Here is a 16782-nt window from a genome sequence, read left to right as displayed (position 1 = left end):
ATTGCCTGATCCGGTAGTGATGGTGGCAGGTGGTTCGTAGAACCAGTAGCAAAAATCCCTGTGGCCACTCCCCCCCCCCCCATGCCCAGTTTAGCCGAAAAATCATCAGAGGCTTTTTTTTTTTTTTTTACTTTTAAAAGCATTTTTTCTACAACCTCTTCCGCCGAAAAAATGTTTTTAAAAGTTTAAAAAAAAAAAAGCCTCTGATGATCACGCGGCTCAGCTAGGATCGTCAGAGGGTTTTCAAACATTTTTTGCAACCTCTTCGGCTGAAGAGGTTGTAGAAAAAATGCTTTGAAGTTGTTTTTTTTTTTCAAAAAATTTGGCCACGCTCACCCAGTCATATTACCACCACCCCCAAGCCACGCCCACAGAACCAGTAGTAACAAATTTTACATTTCACCCCTGGGCTGTATGTGTAGTTGAATAACAGAGTGTTATCGTGGGTACCTATAGAATCAGTCTGGCTATATGAATCAAATAAATTATGCCATAAACTAAGGGATGGCCACTTATGGAAGGATTTACTTTTACCAGAGGCTACTTGTTAAGATTTGGATGTATAGATTCCACAATTCTTTCATTTACGGTGTGCTAGCAGACAGCTTATTTGATGATCAAATGTGTATGAAGAACCCATTTGATCATAAAGGATTCAAAAGTGGAACTAGCAGGTCCACTTTTTATGCTTAACCAGAGATGATATATTGGGACAGTATATAAACTTTGTAAGCAGACATTCACTATTGCAGATACATACCAAAGAATGTTTAATACAGAAAAATATTTATTTGAGCAGGCTTGGTTCAACACTGTTTAGTGCAAGAATTGCAGTTGTCAGACAGTCTACCCAACCTGCAGTCGCCTCTAACACTTTCAAAGCGAGTTTCAGCAATTTGCTTCCATGAACAGGTGCAAAAATCATTTTAAAATATTAGTTCATAGCAGCATTACATTACCTCCTACATTTCCTCCATAAAAATTACAGCCTTTCAGATATTACTGAACAGCCATAGTTGGCATAATCATTGGTAAAAAGTGCTGGAAATTAGCTTAGGAACATGTAGCTTAACACACATTTTCTACCCCTGCTTATTCAGTTTCAGCACTGAGGGCTTTTTTTTACTAAATCTGTCATCAGTCTACAAGAAATGAGTATATTTCCTAGAATATGCTGAAAGTTGTACCAATAAAGACCTAGAGTCATACTTCTTCTTTTTTTTTTAACCCCTTTTAAATGTTACAATCAATTTCAGAATTTAACTTTCAGAATAACTTTAAAAACAATTCACATACCAAATACACACCTGGTATGCTACTAACTCAAATTTACATTAACGCATTAAAGCAATAAACAATGCAATAACAGCACTGACCACATTTTATAAAATAGCCCTTGGTGAAAGAGACGGGCTCATTAACTCCCAGTGGTACAAATCTAGTCTTAGCTAATGAAATTATAAACAAGGAAGTTGGGTACTTTGCAATATTTTGCTGCAAATAGCTTTCCATCTGGTGTTGGATCTGAAAAGGCGATTTCATTGATGCTTAGGGAACAGCCAAATAAAAAAGTTTGCCTAGAAGAAAAATTAAAAGTATCAAAGCAGAATAAGAATATAATTTGTCCTTTTGTAGTTATCTAGGTTTACTATATTTATTTAATAAAAGTTTCAATCAACTATTACAACATTCACAAAAGAAATAAAAGTAGTCCTCATCTTACAACAGTTCATTTAGTGACCATTCAAAGTTACAACCGCACTGAAAAAAATGACTTATGACCATTTTTCATACTTACGACCATTGCATCCCCATGATCACGTGATTTACATTTGGATGCTTGATAACTGACCCACATTTATGACGGTTGCAGGGTCCCAGAGTGATGTGATTCCCCTTTTGCGACAAGCAAAAGTCAATGGGGAAACCAGATTCTTGCTCCATTGAACATGAGTGTATACTACGGGTGTCAAACTCGATTGCATCACATTACATATCGTGACTTTTTTTGCCTTTGTGGAGCTGGAATGGGTGTGGTCTGTGCGTGACGCATCCGGCCCGCGGGCCACCAGTTGGACAAGCCTGGTGTATGTATACCCTCTATAATTAGCTGAAAAATACCTATCTTCCAATAGAAGAGTACAAGTAGTCGACTTACAGTAGTTCGTTTAGTGACAATTCAAAGTTATGACAGCATTGAAAAAAGTGACTTAGGACCATTTTTCACACTTATGACCGTTGCAGCATCCTCATGGTCACATGATCACCTTTTGCAACCTTCTGACAAGCAAAATCAACGGGGAAGCCAGATTCATTTAACAAGTTCCAGATTCATTTAACTTGTCACTAACTTAACAACTGCAGTGATTCACTTAACGACTGGGGCAAGAAAGGTCATAAAACAGGACAAAATTCACCTAACAAATGTCCCACTTAACAACAGAAATTTTGGGCTCAATTCGAGGACAAGCTGTATCTGAAAATAAGATGGTTGTGTCATATTTTTTGTGTTACAAAATCTTCAGACCGGACCCAGCACTATTTCCTTACCTCATCACATCCACCAAACGGCTGGCAATGTGCTTCCTCCGCATCAGGCTGAACACCCAGATTCGGCTAATCCCGCAGTAGACCTTTTCTGGCTTTGTGGAGCAACACCAGGCACGCTGATGCTCTAGGCTGTTTTTAGTAGGGGACTCCACTGTTATGGGCTCTGAAAGCACTCGGAAAGCCTGCACAAAAGAAAAGTTATCTTAAACAGTACCTAATTGATATTAAAGGATGGTTTACCGGGCTTTAAAAAATATATTTGCCACCCAAATTTGATATGGCACTTGTTGGGCTGCATCTACCAAAGTATCCTAACTCTTTACAAGTTGACCTACAATTACACATAACTTACAAAAAATTATCTTTATAACATGTTCACACAGTGCTGAATGCCAATTTTAGGTAAGAATGAACTTTCACGAACTCTGATAATTCCCTGCTCCTTGATTGTTTCACCAGTGGTGTCCAACACTCTGAAGTTGAGTCCACATTCATTCTATCATTTTGTTAAAGGCTCCTGAGAAGGAAGCTCAGGTGGAGAATTTTGCTAGCACTGGAGATGTCCCAGTGCCTTGCAGACTCTTAAAAGGAGAGGTGTCAAACTCATGGTCAGCGGGCCAGACACATCACATGCTGGCCACGCCCACCCCCGTTTTAGCAAAGGGAGAAAGAGTTGTGATATGTCACGTGATGACACGAGTTTGATACCTATTTTAAAGGAATGGCAGGAAGTCATGCACTGAAAAAAGGCTCACTCTATCTGGATTAGGATTGTCATGCTCCTTGGGAGAAGGGAGAAGGGAGAGGGAAACGGACTCTTCAGAAATTTCAGGGAAACTGAAGTGATTGCCAATAAGGCAGCAGCTCACCCTAGAATAAGCTGTCTCCAAATCTCCACCCAAGGTGTGAATTTGGTACTAAGCAACCACCTTTCTCTTCCTATCACGCATGGAACAGAGGGTAATGCAAGAATCCAAAATAAGAGATCTTGTATTCTTGCAAAAACATGCACACCCTTTCTTACTAACTTCAACAGAGTAAATCAGTAGATACTACCTCCCCTCCAACAAGATAGTTACTATAAGGAGCATTTGTCTTAGAAAGATAATCCTACCTCTTTGCCAAAGAACTCTCAAATATGGATGAACTAAAATTGGAAAGATTTATTTGCCCCATTATTATTCACTGATACTGTTAGATAAAACTCAAAGATGTTGATCACAGCAAGGGATCAGATTTCTTAAACTCTCTTCTATCAGGTGCCCAGGTCTCCTGATTTCCCAGAGAAATGAGGGCAACCCAGAAGTAGCTGCAACATTGATGAAAAAGCTGTAGCCATCTCTTGAAGAGAGAAGAAACATTCTTCTGGACTTAGAGATGATTATTTTCCAAAACACCTGAAGACAGGACAAGTAGCAATAGAGGAGAGAACTAACCTAGAACTAAGGAGAAATTTTCTGACAGAACAATTAATCAGTAGATGAACTCCAGAAGTTCTGGAGCTGTGGCTCCAGAACACTGGAGGTTTTAAAGAAGACAACCGTTTGAAATGTTACTGGGTAACATTTGAGTAGGGGGTTGGACTAGAAGACCACCAAGGTCCCCTCTATTATTCTGTTGTTCTTTTATTTCTTCCTGGACTAATTGTTAGATTCCGAAAATTAAAAGCAATAAAGCTTTGCCCAATAAGACATCCTTTACCAGATGTTAGGTAGATCAATTTCTTGAAAACAGTATCAAATGTATGTATCAGATGTATCAATAGTAATACATCATTACTATTCATAAGATCATAAAAGCTACCTTAGATACATCACCTTAACTTTCAATTGTTTTTGAATGTATGTGTATGTGAGATAGAGGGGGGGGAGGGAGGGAGGGAGGGAGGGAGGGAGGGAGGGAGGGAGAGAGAGAGAGAGAGAGAGAGAGAGAGAGAGAGAGAGAGAGAGAGAGAGAGAGAGAGTATTGTAGATATAAACTTTACAAATCAAGCTTAAATATTCAAGGCATACTGTTTCTTATTTGAAATAATTAACACCTTATTGTTATTTCATGTTGTAAGATTCTATTTTAAATAAGGTTTAAGTTATGTATTAAATAAAAACAATTTAAAAGGATCTGATTCAAACCACTGAATTTGGTCAACACTATATGAACAATTCTGAGCTTATCCATCCATTTCAGAACCAATGTATTTCTCTCAATCATAGATTTTTCATTCAACAGTACAAATTGCTTACCTGTCTGACTGGCTCAGCAATTAAGCAGCCAACTATCTTTTTTTCATTGGATACAAACAAGTATGTTTTAGTCTGTGATGGATCAGTCTGTACCACATGTTTAAAGCCAAGTTCATTATCTACAAGTTTGCGTATATCATCAGCCTACATAAAAAAGAAACCCACAGTAATTTAGTTACGTAATCAGATTGGTGTCAACAGGCAACATTTCTAGCAACAATTAGTTATAGAATTATAAAAAGTGCATTTTTTGCTGGAATTCTATTTGGCCACCAAGATTTTTTGGAAAGCACTGGATATTTTGTTTAACATCAAAAATAGGTGACTGGAAAGTTGCTCCTAAAAACTGAACACAAGCTATTTTGTTTATAACTTTTTAAAAATTCATAAAACCATGCAATATATTTAGTAATAAAAGATAATTGCAGAAATTATTAGAAAATGGGAATATTTCCTTTTGTAATTTCTTAAATTACAAGAACATTTAACTTGGGCTGAAAGTTATTTAACATTTGGGAGTACTGTATGCATGTTTCCCCCTCAAAATGTAAGAATTATGAAAGAACCCTAAAACTGATAAGTAACTTTGAGACCCCCCCCCCCCAAAAAAAAGGATCAAGGTTAGAAAAACACTAGTGCAGCACCTTTTTGATGATATATTTTGGATCATTCTGTAGAATCAAGATAATTTTTCCATCCCAGAACTCTGCAACTACATGCTCATTCTTCCAGCTCTACCAAAAAAGGGCAAAAGGAATATGGAAAACAGATTTAGATTAATAAATTTAGCTATGAATAATAATAAAAAAAAGAACAGAGTCTATGGTATATCTAACTTCTGTCTTACTGTGTATTTTATTCCCTCAATAAATCTTTGATGATACTGGACATGATGTGCTTCATCCTCTGGGTTGGCAACTGAATAAACCATGCCACATGATTTGCAGATGGTGGCACCAATATGTTTTTGACCAGCGTCCTGTAAAGGCAGAGTAGTTTAATATGTCATATTGTTCACTCTAAGACATTAGGAGAGACCATTTAGCACTTTAATATGCACATTCAGAAAGAAAATGTGGCATGTCTGAAGCTTTGTAAATGATGGCTGCAAGAAGTATACTCACAATGATCATTTGATCCTTCAAGCCTTTGGCCAGTACTTTTGTCTTCTTGTTGATTTTTAGTTTGGAGGGAGACTTCTGCCTTACTGGACTCAATTCTACATGTGATGAAGGTTGTTCATCTGGAAGAATCTGTAGGCTGAAACAAAGATACAGTATTTGCACCTTACCAATAAAGATTCATAAAATATAGACATTTCATTTCTTAAGACTAACGTTAGGGCTATGAGGTCAAGGAGTCAACAAATTTTCTCCCAGCAGAAGCCATGTTAATTTTAAATGCTGCAACATGGACTTCTACATTTAAGAAATCAGTCCCACTAGACCTTGCACTCTTTTAGATTACAACTCTCACCTCTTGATATTGGTCAATGCTGAATAGGGTAATAGAAATCAATATCCAAATGTAACAGGAAAATAACAGATTGCTTACTTGCTCAAGTCAATGACTGTAAACCTGAATTCTAGGGTAATCCTTCTATAACTTCAGTTCAAATACAGGTAGCCCTTACTTAATGGTAATTTTCATTGTTAATGTGTTCATAAGTGCTATGTCACATTATTGCATCACCTGATGATGGCAATCCTGCCAGTCCATATTGCCATTGTTAAGTGAGTATCGTCGGTCGTTTAACAAGGATCATTTCCTGCTGGCTTCTCATAAGCAAAGTCAATGGGGAAGCCACCAGGAAGCTGCAAGTCCCAAGTGGCTTGCAAGCCGGCTGATGGGCAGGTAAGCGGCTGCTGCTGTGTGTAGGCTGCGGAGGGGGAGGGGCTGTTACACAGTGCGGGAAGGTACTGTAGTGTGGTATAAGCATGACCAGGCAGTTGTGCGCTATAGAGTGCAGGAGGGCAACATGCTGCAGGTGGGATCTCATATTCCATGACTGGATCTTCAGGAGAAAAAAACAGCAAGACTGGGAACAACTTGGAACTTTTCCTGCCAGCTTTCCCATTGACTTTGCTTATGGGAAGCTGGCAAGGTCACAAACGGTGATCATGTTACTGACATTGCAACCATTGTAAGTATGCGCCAGTCATGTGAATTTGGGGATGCTACAACAGCCAAAATTTCAAAGCCCGAACATAAGTACCACTTGTTCAGCACTGTCATTACTTTAAACGTTTGCTGAATGAGTGGTTGTTAAAAGAGGACTTCCTATACAACATTCCTGTAGCTATTTCTTCTCCTTTATTTTTTACGTGTCCCATGAGCCAGCTTAGGCTGATATGTACAGTGGCCAAGGGACCAAGTTGATTGGAATTCCAATAGGCACCTCAATTCTTGTTTAACACTAATATAATGGCATATAAGAATGCAGGAAGAGAACTCTTAACAGCTGCCCTACAATCTTATTTTTTTAGCATGTTTTGATTGGTTGTAGTATAGTCAGTACATGGGCAAAGTATCATTTTAATCTAATAAATAACAATATTTTATTCTCTCGCATAGTTTGAAATATTTATATTACTTTTAAGCAGAAATTCTTTACAATCAACCAATAATTGTCCATAATTTTACAACCCAGATGTGCTATGTCTATACAATGTTAGCAGACAGTACTGCTCTCTATTTTGAGTGATTAACAAAACCAAATGATATAATAATTAATACAATGCTCCATTTGTTTTGCCCCCAATAAGCAGGCTTTCCTGATTGTATGAACTTAAACTTCAGTATGGAAGCATAACTTGATTCATAAACACAGTTCTTCAGATGTAACAATTCGCCTATTAGGATTACTCAAGGACAATAATATTCAGCAAAAGAATCTTTTTGGTAACCTGAATCATGATGCAATCAATAGCTAATTAGGTAGCAAAATGCCATTATTTATTATTTCAAGATCAGTATAATTTATGATAGCAGAAAGTTTCCGTAACATTGTAGGGAGCCATAGAAATAATCTTGGAGAAGAAATTTAGAAGTTGTTACTTCAATAACAGCTGCTGGAGCTTAGGTTAGCTCTGAAGTGTTTTTGTGCAGGGTGGGGAAGGCCGGGAGAGTACGGAAAAACTTGGATTTTCTGGCTTATAAAAGGACTATAGGTAGTCCTCGACCTGCAATCATTTGTTCAGTGACTGTTCAAAATTATGAAGTGCTGAATGAAGGATGATCATGTGAGTTCTGGCTATCCAAGTCTCGAGATCACATGACTGTGATTTGGATGCTTGGCAACTGGTTCGCGCTTGCAACCAGCTGCAATCACACTATCACCATTTGCAACTTCCCTTGCCTTCTTCCCCAGAAAGTCAATCGAGACGCTGGCAGGGAAGGTTGCAAGTCACTGTGGTAAATTTCCCCTACTCTTTGTGCTTGCACTGCACTGCGCTGACTACTCGTCCACCTCTGTACAATCTCCACAATCCTCACTATGTCTCCTTCACATCCTCCCAACCTGCACAACCTCTTGTGCATCCCTTTCAACCTTCTCCAAACCTCCCATGCACTGCCTCCCTCCCTCCCCCACTCAGCCTCAGACGCTTACCTGCCTGTTGTCCTTACTTCTTGCTGTCTTCCCCACAGATTTGCTTGTGTGAAGATGGAAGCTGCCTTGCCCAATGACCTTAGGAATTTAGTTAACAATGGTAACTGCAGCTTGCAGAGATTGTTGCTGCTAAGTAGTGTGATTATGCTATATGACCACACCTCTTACAGATGGAAATTCCAATCCCAATTGCCATAAGGGCTTACCTCTATAGGAAATTCTTCATCTGCATTATATAATTACTGAGAATATTACAGAACTGACATACCTTTTTTTGTTGCTGGGAAATGTTCTGAACAAAGAATGGACATTGTCTGCCAAAACTGATATTGGGAAAAAAATAATTTCTTTTATTAAAAAATAAAATTTATATCCACCCATTTGCATTATTCATAATAGTGTGCTTCAGATCTCAAAAGGAAGAACTTAAAGCTATTTTTGAGAATCAATATAGCTTGACCACCAAAAGTCATAAGCCTGCTAGATTTCAACTATCACTTATAACAAGTTCTCCTGCAGTAGATGGAGCATGTAGACACCAACTACCCTCCTGAAATTTAGGAGTGAAGGAAACCAGGTCTTCCTGCCAAAGGAATATCAAGGTCTGAAGGCAATGGCTAAAAATATCCATTCCCAAGGTCACACCAGATAATATACAAGACCTGGAAAGACCCTCTTCTGTCTGATCAGATTGGGAGAAAATGATCTCTCAGATAACCTGATATATATCTCAGACCTTAAAAGTGGCAATTGGCACCATGAAATGCACCTGGAAACCAACTGGTAAACAATGGGAGATTAGGATCACCTATAAATAACTTACTGGAAGAGGTAACCTTATATTTGTTTGTACTGTCAGATGGTTTCTTTGAGTTTTCTTCCAAAACCTGTAAAAAAAAAAGTTTTTTATACAAATTGAAGTGTCCCTCAGTGCCAATTCTATTGGGACCTTGAGTCCTACAGGTTATGAAAATACAGGTACTGGAAGTGGAAAATTAAACTATAATTAATAAACAGTCAGTACAATGTATTAAATTATTAATGAGACAAATGTCATAAAAGGCCATTAAGTGATCATGTGTTATTCAATAATTATAATTATCAACTACACAGAAATTTTAAAGAATTAATCTACTGGAGATATAACACATTCAATTCAATGGGAGAAACACAAAAAGTAGGTTCAAAGAATAGTGGGAAAAGCAAGGAATTCAAGAAGTGATTCACTAATGAAGCATCGATAGGATTTGGCAAGGAAATCAGAAAAATAATACAAATGTTAACAATACAATGTTTTGCCACAACAAAGGGAAATTGGATTATGAATATGCCCTTTACACAGCTGTACAAGTGCAACAGGATGAACATTTGAACTTATTTTTACTTATTTATCTACTTATCAAGTTATCACATTTTTGACCTGCCCATCTCCTGAGAAAAGGGACTCTGGGCAGTGTACAATAAAATGAATAAAACTTACTATAAGATGCAGCTTAACTTTGGAAAACTGTAAAGCAAGGGGTCTCCAAGCTTGGCAACTTTAAGACTTGTGGACTTCAATTCCCAGAATTCCTCAACCAGGAATTCTGAGGAATTCTGGGAGTTGAAGTCCACAAGTCTTAAAGTTGCCAAGCTTGGAGACCCCTGCTGTAAAGGATTTCTGGTTGACAAAGAGAAAACGGGGGCGGGGGGGGCGTTACCTTATGGGGCAGAGTTGGGCAGCTTTTGCTGCTTGGAATTATGAAAAATATCTTACAACTTTTGAAATAAATGGGAGAGAGAAAATTACCCAACTGAATTGGAATACCTGTTGTTCTGTCTCCTTTGCTGGATAATTAACGGCCATTTTTATATGCTTCCCGGGGAACTTAGCAAATTAGAATAACTCAAAACCAAATGATCACTTCAGGAATAAAGTATCAGGAAAATAAGCTGTTTTGTTTTGATCTTTCTTGGATGGAGAAAGGGGAGAGAAGAGTAATTGGGGATCACTGATATTTTAAGTGGTTATCCTAACAAAAGACAGTACTTAAGTAAGCGGATTCAATAATGGGACAAGCACTCTCAGATTATTTAATAACAGATTATTTAATAACTAATAACAGATTGTCCCAAGATTTAGTCTATTTCTTTCACATCACAAAAGTATAAACTGTATCTATGTATGTAGTGAGAACAGTTAGATCTAATCTTGCTTACTTCTTTCTTTAAAGTGATGTATTTTTTATAAATGTTAATCAGAGGATGCAAAGAGAGGTTACAAGAGCTGGGGAAATACTTGTATATGTTCAAATACATGCCTTGGTAATACTTAGCCTGAGTTTTAATAACATCAAGACATTTCTTGCATTTTTTCACAACTGGAAAGCAGCATCTCCTTTCAAGTATAAGTTGCTTTCACTCAACCTGTGTGAGATCTTCCTGACAATTTTTGTTGTTGTACAAGATATAATATCCCACAGAACAAAGCAGCCCCATAGAAAACATAAAGAGTATTGATAGGTGCAAATATATATCCTAATACTGAAAAACCATTGTTAATGAGAAAAACATGAAGTACGTTCATATAATAGTTACAGAGATGCAAGCTTATGGCTACAGTTAATAGATTAAAGTGGCTGGCTTGATAAATGGTTTTTCCTATGAGGGAGGAACAAAGAATGTTGCCAGAGGAAGTAGATTATTTCCCTGCTTACTTAATTTTTTAAAGGACTTGCCAAACCTACCTAAGGCAAGTATATTTTCCTAATCTCCTGTTATCCTGATAAAATCTAAGGATCAGCCATGAAAATTGGGTGGCTGAAAGGAAGTAAAGTCATTTGTGTTTGGAAAAAAATCATCTTTTTAAATAGTATTCATGGCTTCCAATAGAAAAGAACTCATGGCTTGATCATGAATGGGACATTGCTGAATAAAATTCTCTATCTGCTAATTTTAGAGTAATCAGTCCTGTTTATTCCAGCTTCTCTGAGAAGCCAGCTAATATTGTTTAATAATAAAAACTAACAATTAACTCATTTAACAAGAGGGCAAGTTCAAATATTCTTAATAGTGATGGATGCAATATGTAAGAGCTGAAAGGAACATGAATGAAGCCATTGTTTTAGATATTGCTCTAGTCTAGGTCAAGCCTTTCAAAAAAAAAAAAAAAAAAAAGTTACCAGAAACCAGAAAAAGAATTGTTTTTTTTAATCCAAAACAGTCTGTTAATAATAATCCAAGTTGCTATATTAGTGAGATAATTACTTTTGAAAACAGGGTGGATTTGATTTAAATCAAGTCAATTTAAATCACAATTTAAATTACTAGTAAAAAGGCTTGATTTAAATCAAATCGATTTAAATCATAATTTTTAAAGAGCAACTGTCATCACTGTCCTGCAGCGGCTCCTCCGACCCGCTGTTGACTAACTGACAGTCCCATTCACTTTAATGGACCGGCTGGTGATGCGGCAGTGACATAAGGTGAGGGACGTGGCAGGCAGCAGGTGAGTGAATGCCTGCTAACAGGCACTGCCATGATGGATCTGAAATGACAGGTGCTCTTTAATATTATATTTATAAGCTGCTTAGAAGGTTTCACTTTCATTTTTACTGCTTGCCCTTCCTCCTCACACTTAGAGCCTGGTGGTACAGATGCATTTCTCTTCAAACAATCATACATTGTAGTGTACATAGATTTGCAAAACAATGGGATAAAGGAATATTCCTGAACTTTGTTTTATAATTTATCTCAGGGTTACTGTGAAATTGTAAATGCATCAATACAGTACACGTTATCAGAGCTTGGATTCGTTGAATGAGTTTATCAAAAAATGTAAATATTGCAGCATATACAGCCTCGTGCTACATAACTAAGCTCCATTTCATGCTGAATAAACTAAATTATTAATGTTTCTTAAATAGAAAACTATCTTTAGATAGATTTTACTCCAAAAGCATTTTATTAAAATAAATTTGATAAAAATAAAAAAAAATCAATTTAAATAAAACCATTTTAAAAAAATCATTGATTTTTATCCACCGTTTGAAAATAACTTTAAACTGAATCATCAGTTTAAAGGCCCTTAGAAATATTTCCTATGTCCTCAAAGTAGATTCTGTACATGGAGAACAGAGGACTTCTAAACTTGCCATACCTTACATATGATGATACTAGGTTTAACCTAGCTGATATCTATCCAGCTTTAATATTCTGATTAATTTCCTATAGCTCTGATAAACGAATCTGTTTTTTAGTCAGTTTTAACATAGTTTTTTGTTAATTGTGTGTATTTTATTATTCCTGATTTGGTTAACCGAGTTTAGCCACATCACATCTTAAAATAAAAGCACTTAGTGTTAAAAATAAATATATGAAATATTTTGATTTGTAGTCCTGCATGTTCTGGCAAATTAGCATAAAGATAGGGCTGAGCTTAGGCAGGACTGCGGGGTCTTTCAAAACACTCTGAAATTCTTAACAACCTGAGATATTTGTTAAGCTACGAATTATATGACCTTTCCAAATAAATCAGTCTGTTTATCCATGTTACAACCTTCAAGGGTCTTCAAGAAGCAAACCCTATCTTTATGATAATTTGACAGAACATGCAGGACTATAAATCAAAGTCACTGAATTAAGGAATTTAATCTCTTTTCAATCAAACTTACTAGATAAATGTTCATAAATTATGCATACCTCTTTCCCAGCATCAGTTTCTTTCTGAGCTGGGGACTCCAAAGAACCAGAGTGAGGAATCTGAGGAAGCCTAGAATTTGGTAATGATTTCACTTCACCCAAAGGGCCCTTAATATGATTTTTATTACATGTCTTCTTATCCTCAATATCAAGATTTTCTTTTGGGGATACATCTGCTTGGTTTTCTTCCCTGCCAGTTTTAGCTGCTTTGCTTTCAGAAGATAAGCGTGTTTTGGTATTTGTGAGGAGATTGTCCTGCTTCTTGCTTTCTGTGGTATTGTTAATAAATTGGAGAGATCTTCGGGGTGAAAACACCTTCTTAGAGTCACAGTTCCCCCTCTTTCCAGTGGCAAAAAATGCTGCCCCTGTCTGGAGTTTTAACATAGGTTTGAACTTCATGGTTAGAACTCTAGAAGGACCTTCTGTTTTCTTTTCTACAGCATAATTTTTATTCTCCTTCCCCTTGAGCTTAGGTACAGCCATTTCTATTTTAGCTTTTTTGGTATTTCTTGAGGTCTTGGCCTGCTTGGAAACAGCTGAGCGTTTGGAAGTCTTAAGATGTTGCAACTTGGCCTGTACCACTTCTGTCTTGTTAGCAATAGGTAAATTTGCATAATCATTTCTGGAATTTACATGAGATTCCTTTGCTTGTTTTCTTTCCAGTATACTTTGAAATGTATTTACTTTACTGTAAAAGGAATTGATTGGCACAGTGGAATTATATGTCGTGCCAGACACTGGAGATGTTCTCTGTGGGAATGCATTTGATTTTACTTTTGGTACATCTGCTGTCTGCAATGGTGAAGTATTAAGTTCCTCCAAGCTGGTTGAATTTTTGAGCAAGTTCTGAGTTTTTTTATCTTGGAAACTAGAAGGTTTTCTTGTTGGAGATGCTTCTTCAGTGACTTCCATCCTCAATCTTTTTGCTGGAGTCTCATTTACCAGCTGTAAACTATAAAAAGTACACATTTACTCTTTACCCATCTCAGAACTAATTCAGCAGCCATACTGTATTATAGCTTAAAAATAATACTTGTTACTTAAAAAAATTAGAATCTATGACATTAAAACAAAACTTCTATTGAATGTATTCTTTTTTAAAACTGAATTTGAATTAAAAACTTCACTGGGTCTGAGGAACATTGTTCCTTTCAACAGGAAATGTAAATTTAGGTCAATTTTTGCCTTCTTAAATTGGACAATAAAATATTAAATATGAGGAAGAATCTATCACAGTTTAATGTGCTTTATTTATTTATTTAATTAAATTTCTATACCGCCCTTCTCCAATAGGACTCAGGGCGGTGCACAGCCTAAGTAAAAACAGAGCATACAAAATTTAAAAACAGTATTAAAATAATTAAATATTTTGGCCGTAATTAAAACAACCCAATTTAAAATCAATTTAAAATTTAGCTCAAGCCAGCCCAGCTAGTTGAAATAAATAAGTTTTCAGGGCCCGACGAAAAATCCGGAGGTCTGTTATTATCCGTAACTCTGGGGGAAGGTTGTTCCAGAGGGTGGGCGCCGTCACAGAGAAGGCTCTCCCCCTGGGGGTCGCCAGCCGACATTGTCTGGCGGACGGCACCCTGAGGAGGCCCACTCTGTGCGAGCGTACTAGCCGGTGGGAGGCTATTGGTGGCAGAAGGCGGTCTCGTAAATACCCCGGCCCTAAACCATGGAGCGCTTTAAATGTGGTCACCAACACCTTGAAGCGCACCCGGAAGACCACCGGGAGCCAGTGCAGCTCGCGCAGGAGAGGTACTTAATGTACTTTATGTACTTAACAGCAGATAACTTCATATACTACAATTCTGATTTGTAGCTTTCCAAAATAAATTGAAACACACACACACAGATATATAAAGTTTATTTTAAAATACTTCTAGTAGTAACAAGAAGTTTAAGAATTTCTCTGGAACAGTCTCCTGTTCAAGTGGGCATTCAGGAAGATGAAAAACAGAACTGTTCCAGAAGGCATTCAAACAGATTCAGTCATGTCTGCTTCTATTTTTGAATTGTTTTATCTTTGTGTTGTTGTTTTATTATTTAATTTTTATGCCTATTGTGGATATTTTAAATTATTTTCATTTATATTGTGTTAATTGATGAGGATTGATTATAGTAGGTATAAATAAAATAAGTAAAATACAATATTCTTATAACTGGCTTTTAAAACTCACCTATTATAACAGCGTTTTCTTTTTCTTGGAGTAACACCTGCCATAACCTGAGTAAAGAGCCTATAAATTACAAATGTATGTTTTAAAAAGTGCAGTTTTTCATTAGGAGATTTAAAATTAACAAAGCTGGCACAAGAGTCTGCATCTCTCACTTGTCCTTGCTTGCCTTTTTCTTATGCCAATTTATACTGCCTTCACCTACAGAGTAGCAGTTAATTTGATGTATTCTAATAGCGGTTTCAACATACTTGGTTAAATATAGGCATGCCAAAACAAATTTCGATGGTAAATACCTGCTCTGCAAGCATAAAATTTCAGCTTTAATCTCTGGCATTGCTACAGATGGTGAAAAATGTCTAGGGAGAAGCCAGTATCATTAAATAAACCAATAACCTGACTCCAAAGAAAAAACTTCAAACATTATAGACATTCAATATATGTTCCATTCAATATATGCTAAACTGTAGCTTTTGGGCAGAGCGCTGACTTTCAACATTCAAGATAGGTTTGAATATGACATCTGTCTGTAAATTTCGAGGACTAGTAAGAAGGCACTCTGTATTTTGAACCTTGCACAATAACACTCTATATTTCCTAGCTGTCATAGCTGTGGCTGAGGACAGTGGGAGCAGCAGGAATCGAAAACATCTAAAGCCATTGCTGAGTGAGAAGAACCAAGAAATCAGAATTCTCATGAAAACCCCTGAAAAGTCCTATTTTTTTTCCAGTCTACTACCCACTCACCTAATATACCCAGTGCTTATATCCTAAGCAAAATCAGAACTGAGTGTATATTCATGTCATGCTGCAGAATGAATAATGGAGAATAAGATTGCAGGCAAGAGGTGCTTAGGGCCTAATTTAGGATATTCACCACCCTGCCTAAGCCTCTGTCCAGCCTACATTTCCCCACCACCCCCACCTCACAGCCTCATTTTTTTTTAAGGCAGGGAGGTTGGTTTACTGAGAAATTTGACCGAAATTTCCTCTTCCTGACTTTTTCTAGGAAGCAAAATCAAAGCCACGAGGAAAAAGCAAGGAAGGTGAAGATTCTTTTAAGAAATCTGGTTTCTCTGACCGGGCTTCAGAACTCCTGAGATCTCTTCTCGCTTTTTCCAAGGAGATTGTTCAGGGCTGCAAAAATCCGGACGGCCATTACAGAGCCACAAAATGGCAGAGCGGGTTCTTCGTTCCCACCCAGCGATTCATCCGGATTTTTTTGCAGCCCCGATCGCCTTACTTCAAGCCCCATGGAAACACAAGGAAGTAGTGCCTACTCCGAAGTCGTTCTCACCATTTCTCTTCCCCTGCCCGTTTCCTTTGTTCCAATCCCCGTCTCCCTTTCCCCGATACCTAAAAAGCCGATCTCTTGATCATCCCTCCGTACGTTACCTCAGTCAGGAGGGAGAGCGGCGAGCAAAAAGAAATATCCCACCGTGAATCGACCCTGATCGACTTCAGACACTGACTGGCGCCGTTCGAATTTGCTCCCGCGCGCGCCTTAGCTCCTTCTATTTCC

General features: G+C 37.4%; 1 protein-coding gene across 6 annotated transcripts; it reads right to left on the bottom strand.

Annotated features, from left to right (window-relative positions):
* Positions 1–769: 769 nt before the first annotated feature.
* On the bottom strand, positions 770–16782 carry ESCO2 (establishment of sister chromatid cohesion N-acetyltransferase 2). Of its 6 annotated transcripts, none has more exons than XM_034421201.3 (12): positions 16656–16766; positions 15264–15323; positions 13081–14032; positions 9224–9287; positions 8669–8723; positions 8401–8478; positions 5915–6050; positions 5638–5769; positions 5435–5524; positions 4791–4934; positions 2551–2732; positions 770–1577 (listed from the first exon to the last, which is right to left on the bottom strand). In XM_034421201.3, the coding sequence occupies exons 2-12, from the start codon at positions 15305–15307 to the stop codon at positions 1445–1447; spliced, it is 2010 nt and encodes a 669-aa protein (XP_034277092.1). In that variant the 5' UTR covers positions 15308–15323; positions 16656–16766; the 3' UTR covers positions 770–1444. The 6 variants fall into 6 exon arrangements, with proteins under 6 accessions (XP_034277092.1, XP_034277093.1, XP_034277094.1 ...); XM_034421202.3 differs by having other exon boundaries at positions 16617–16733; XM_034421203.3 differs by having other exon boundaries at positions 16558–16670.

This window comes from Pantherophis guttatus, chromosome 1 (genome assembly GCF_059756535.1).
Source record: "Pantherophis guttatus breed Tessera chromosome 1, ASM5975653v1, whole genome shotgun sequence".
In the NCBI taxonomy this organism is placed as follows: Eukaryota; Metazoa; Chordata; class Lepidosauria; order Squamata; family Colubridae; genus Pantherophis; species Pantherophis guttatus.
The sequence above is the reverse complement of the archived record's forward strand: the minus strand, read 5'-3'. Positions and strand labels throughout refer to the sequence as shown.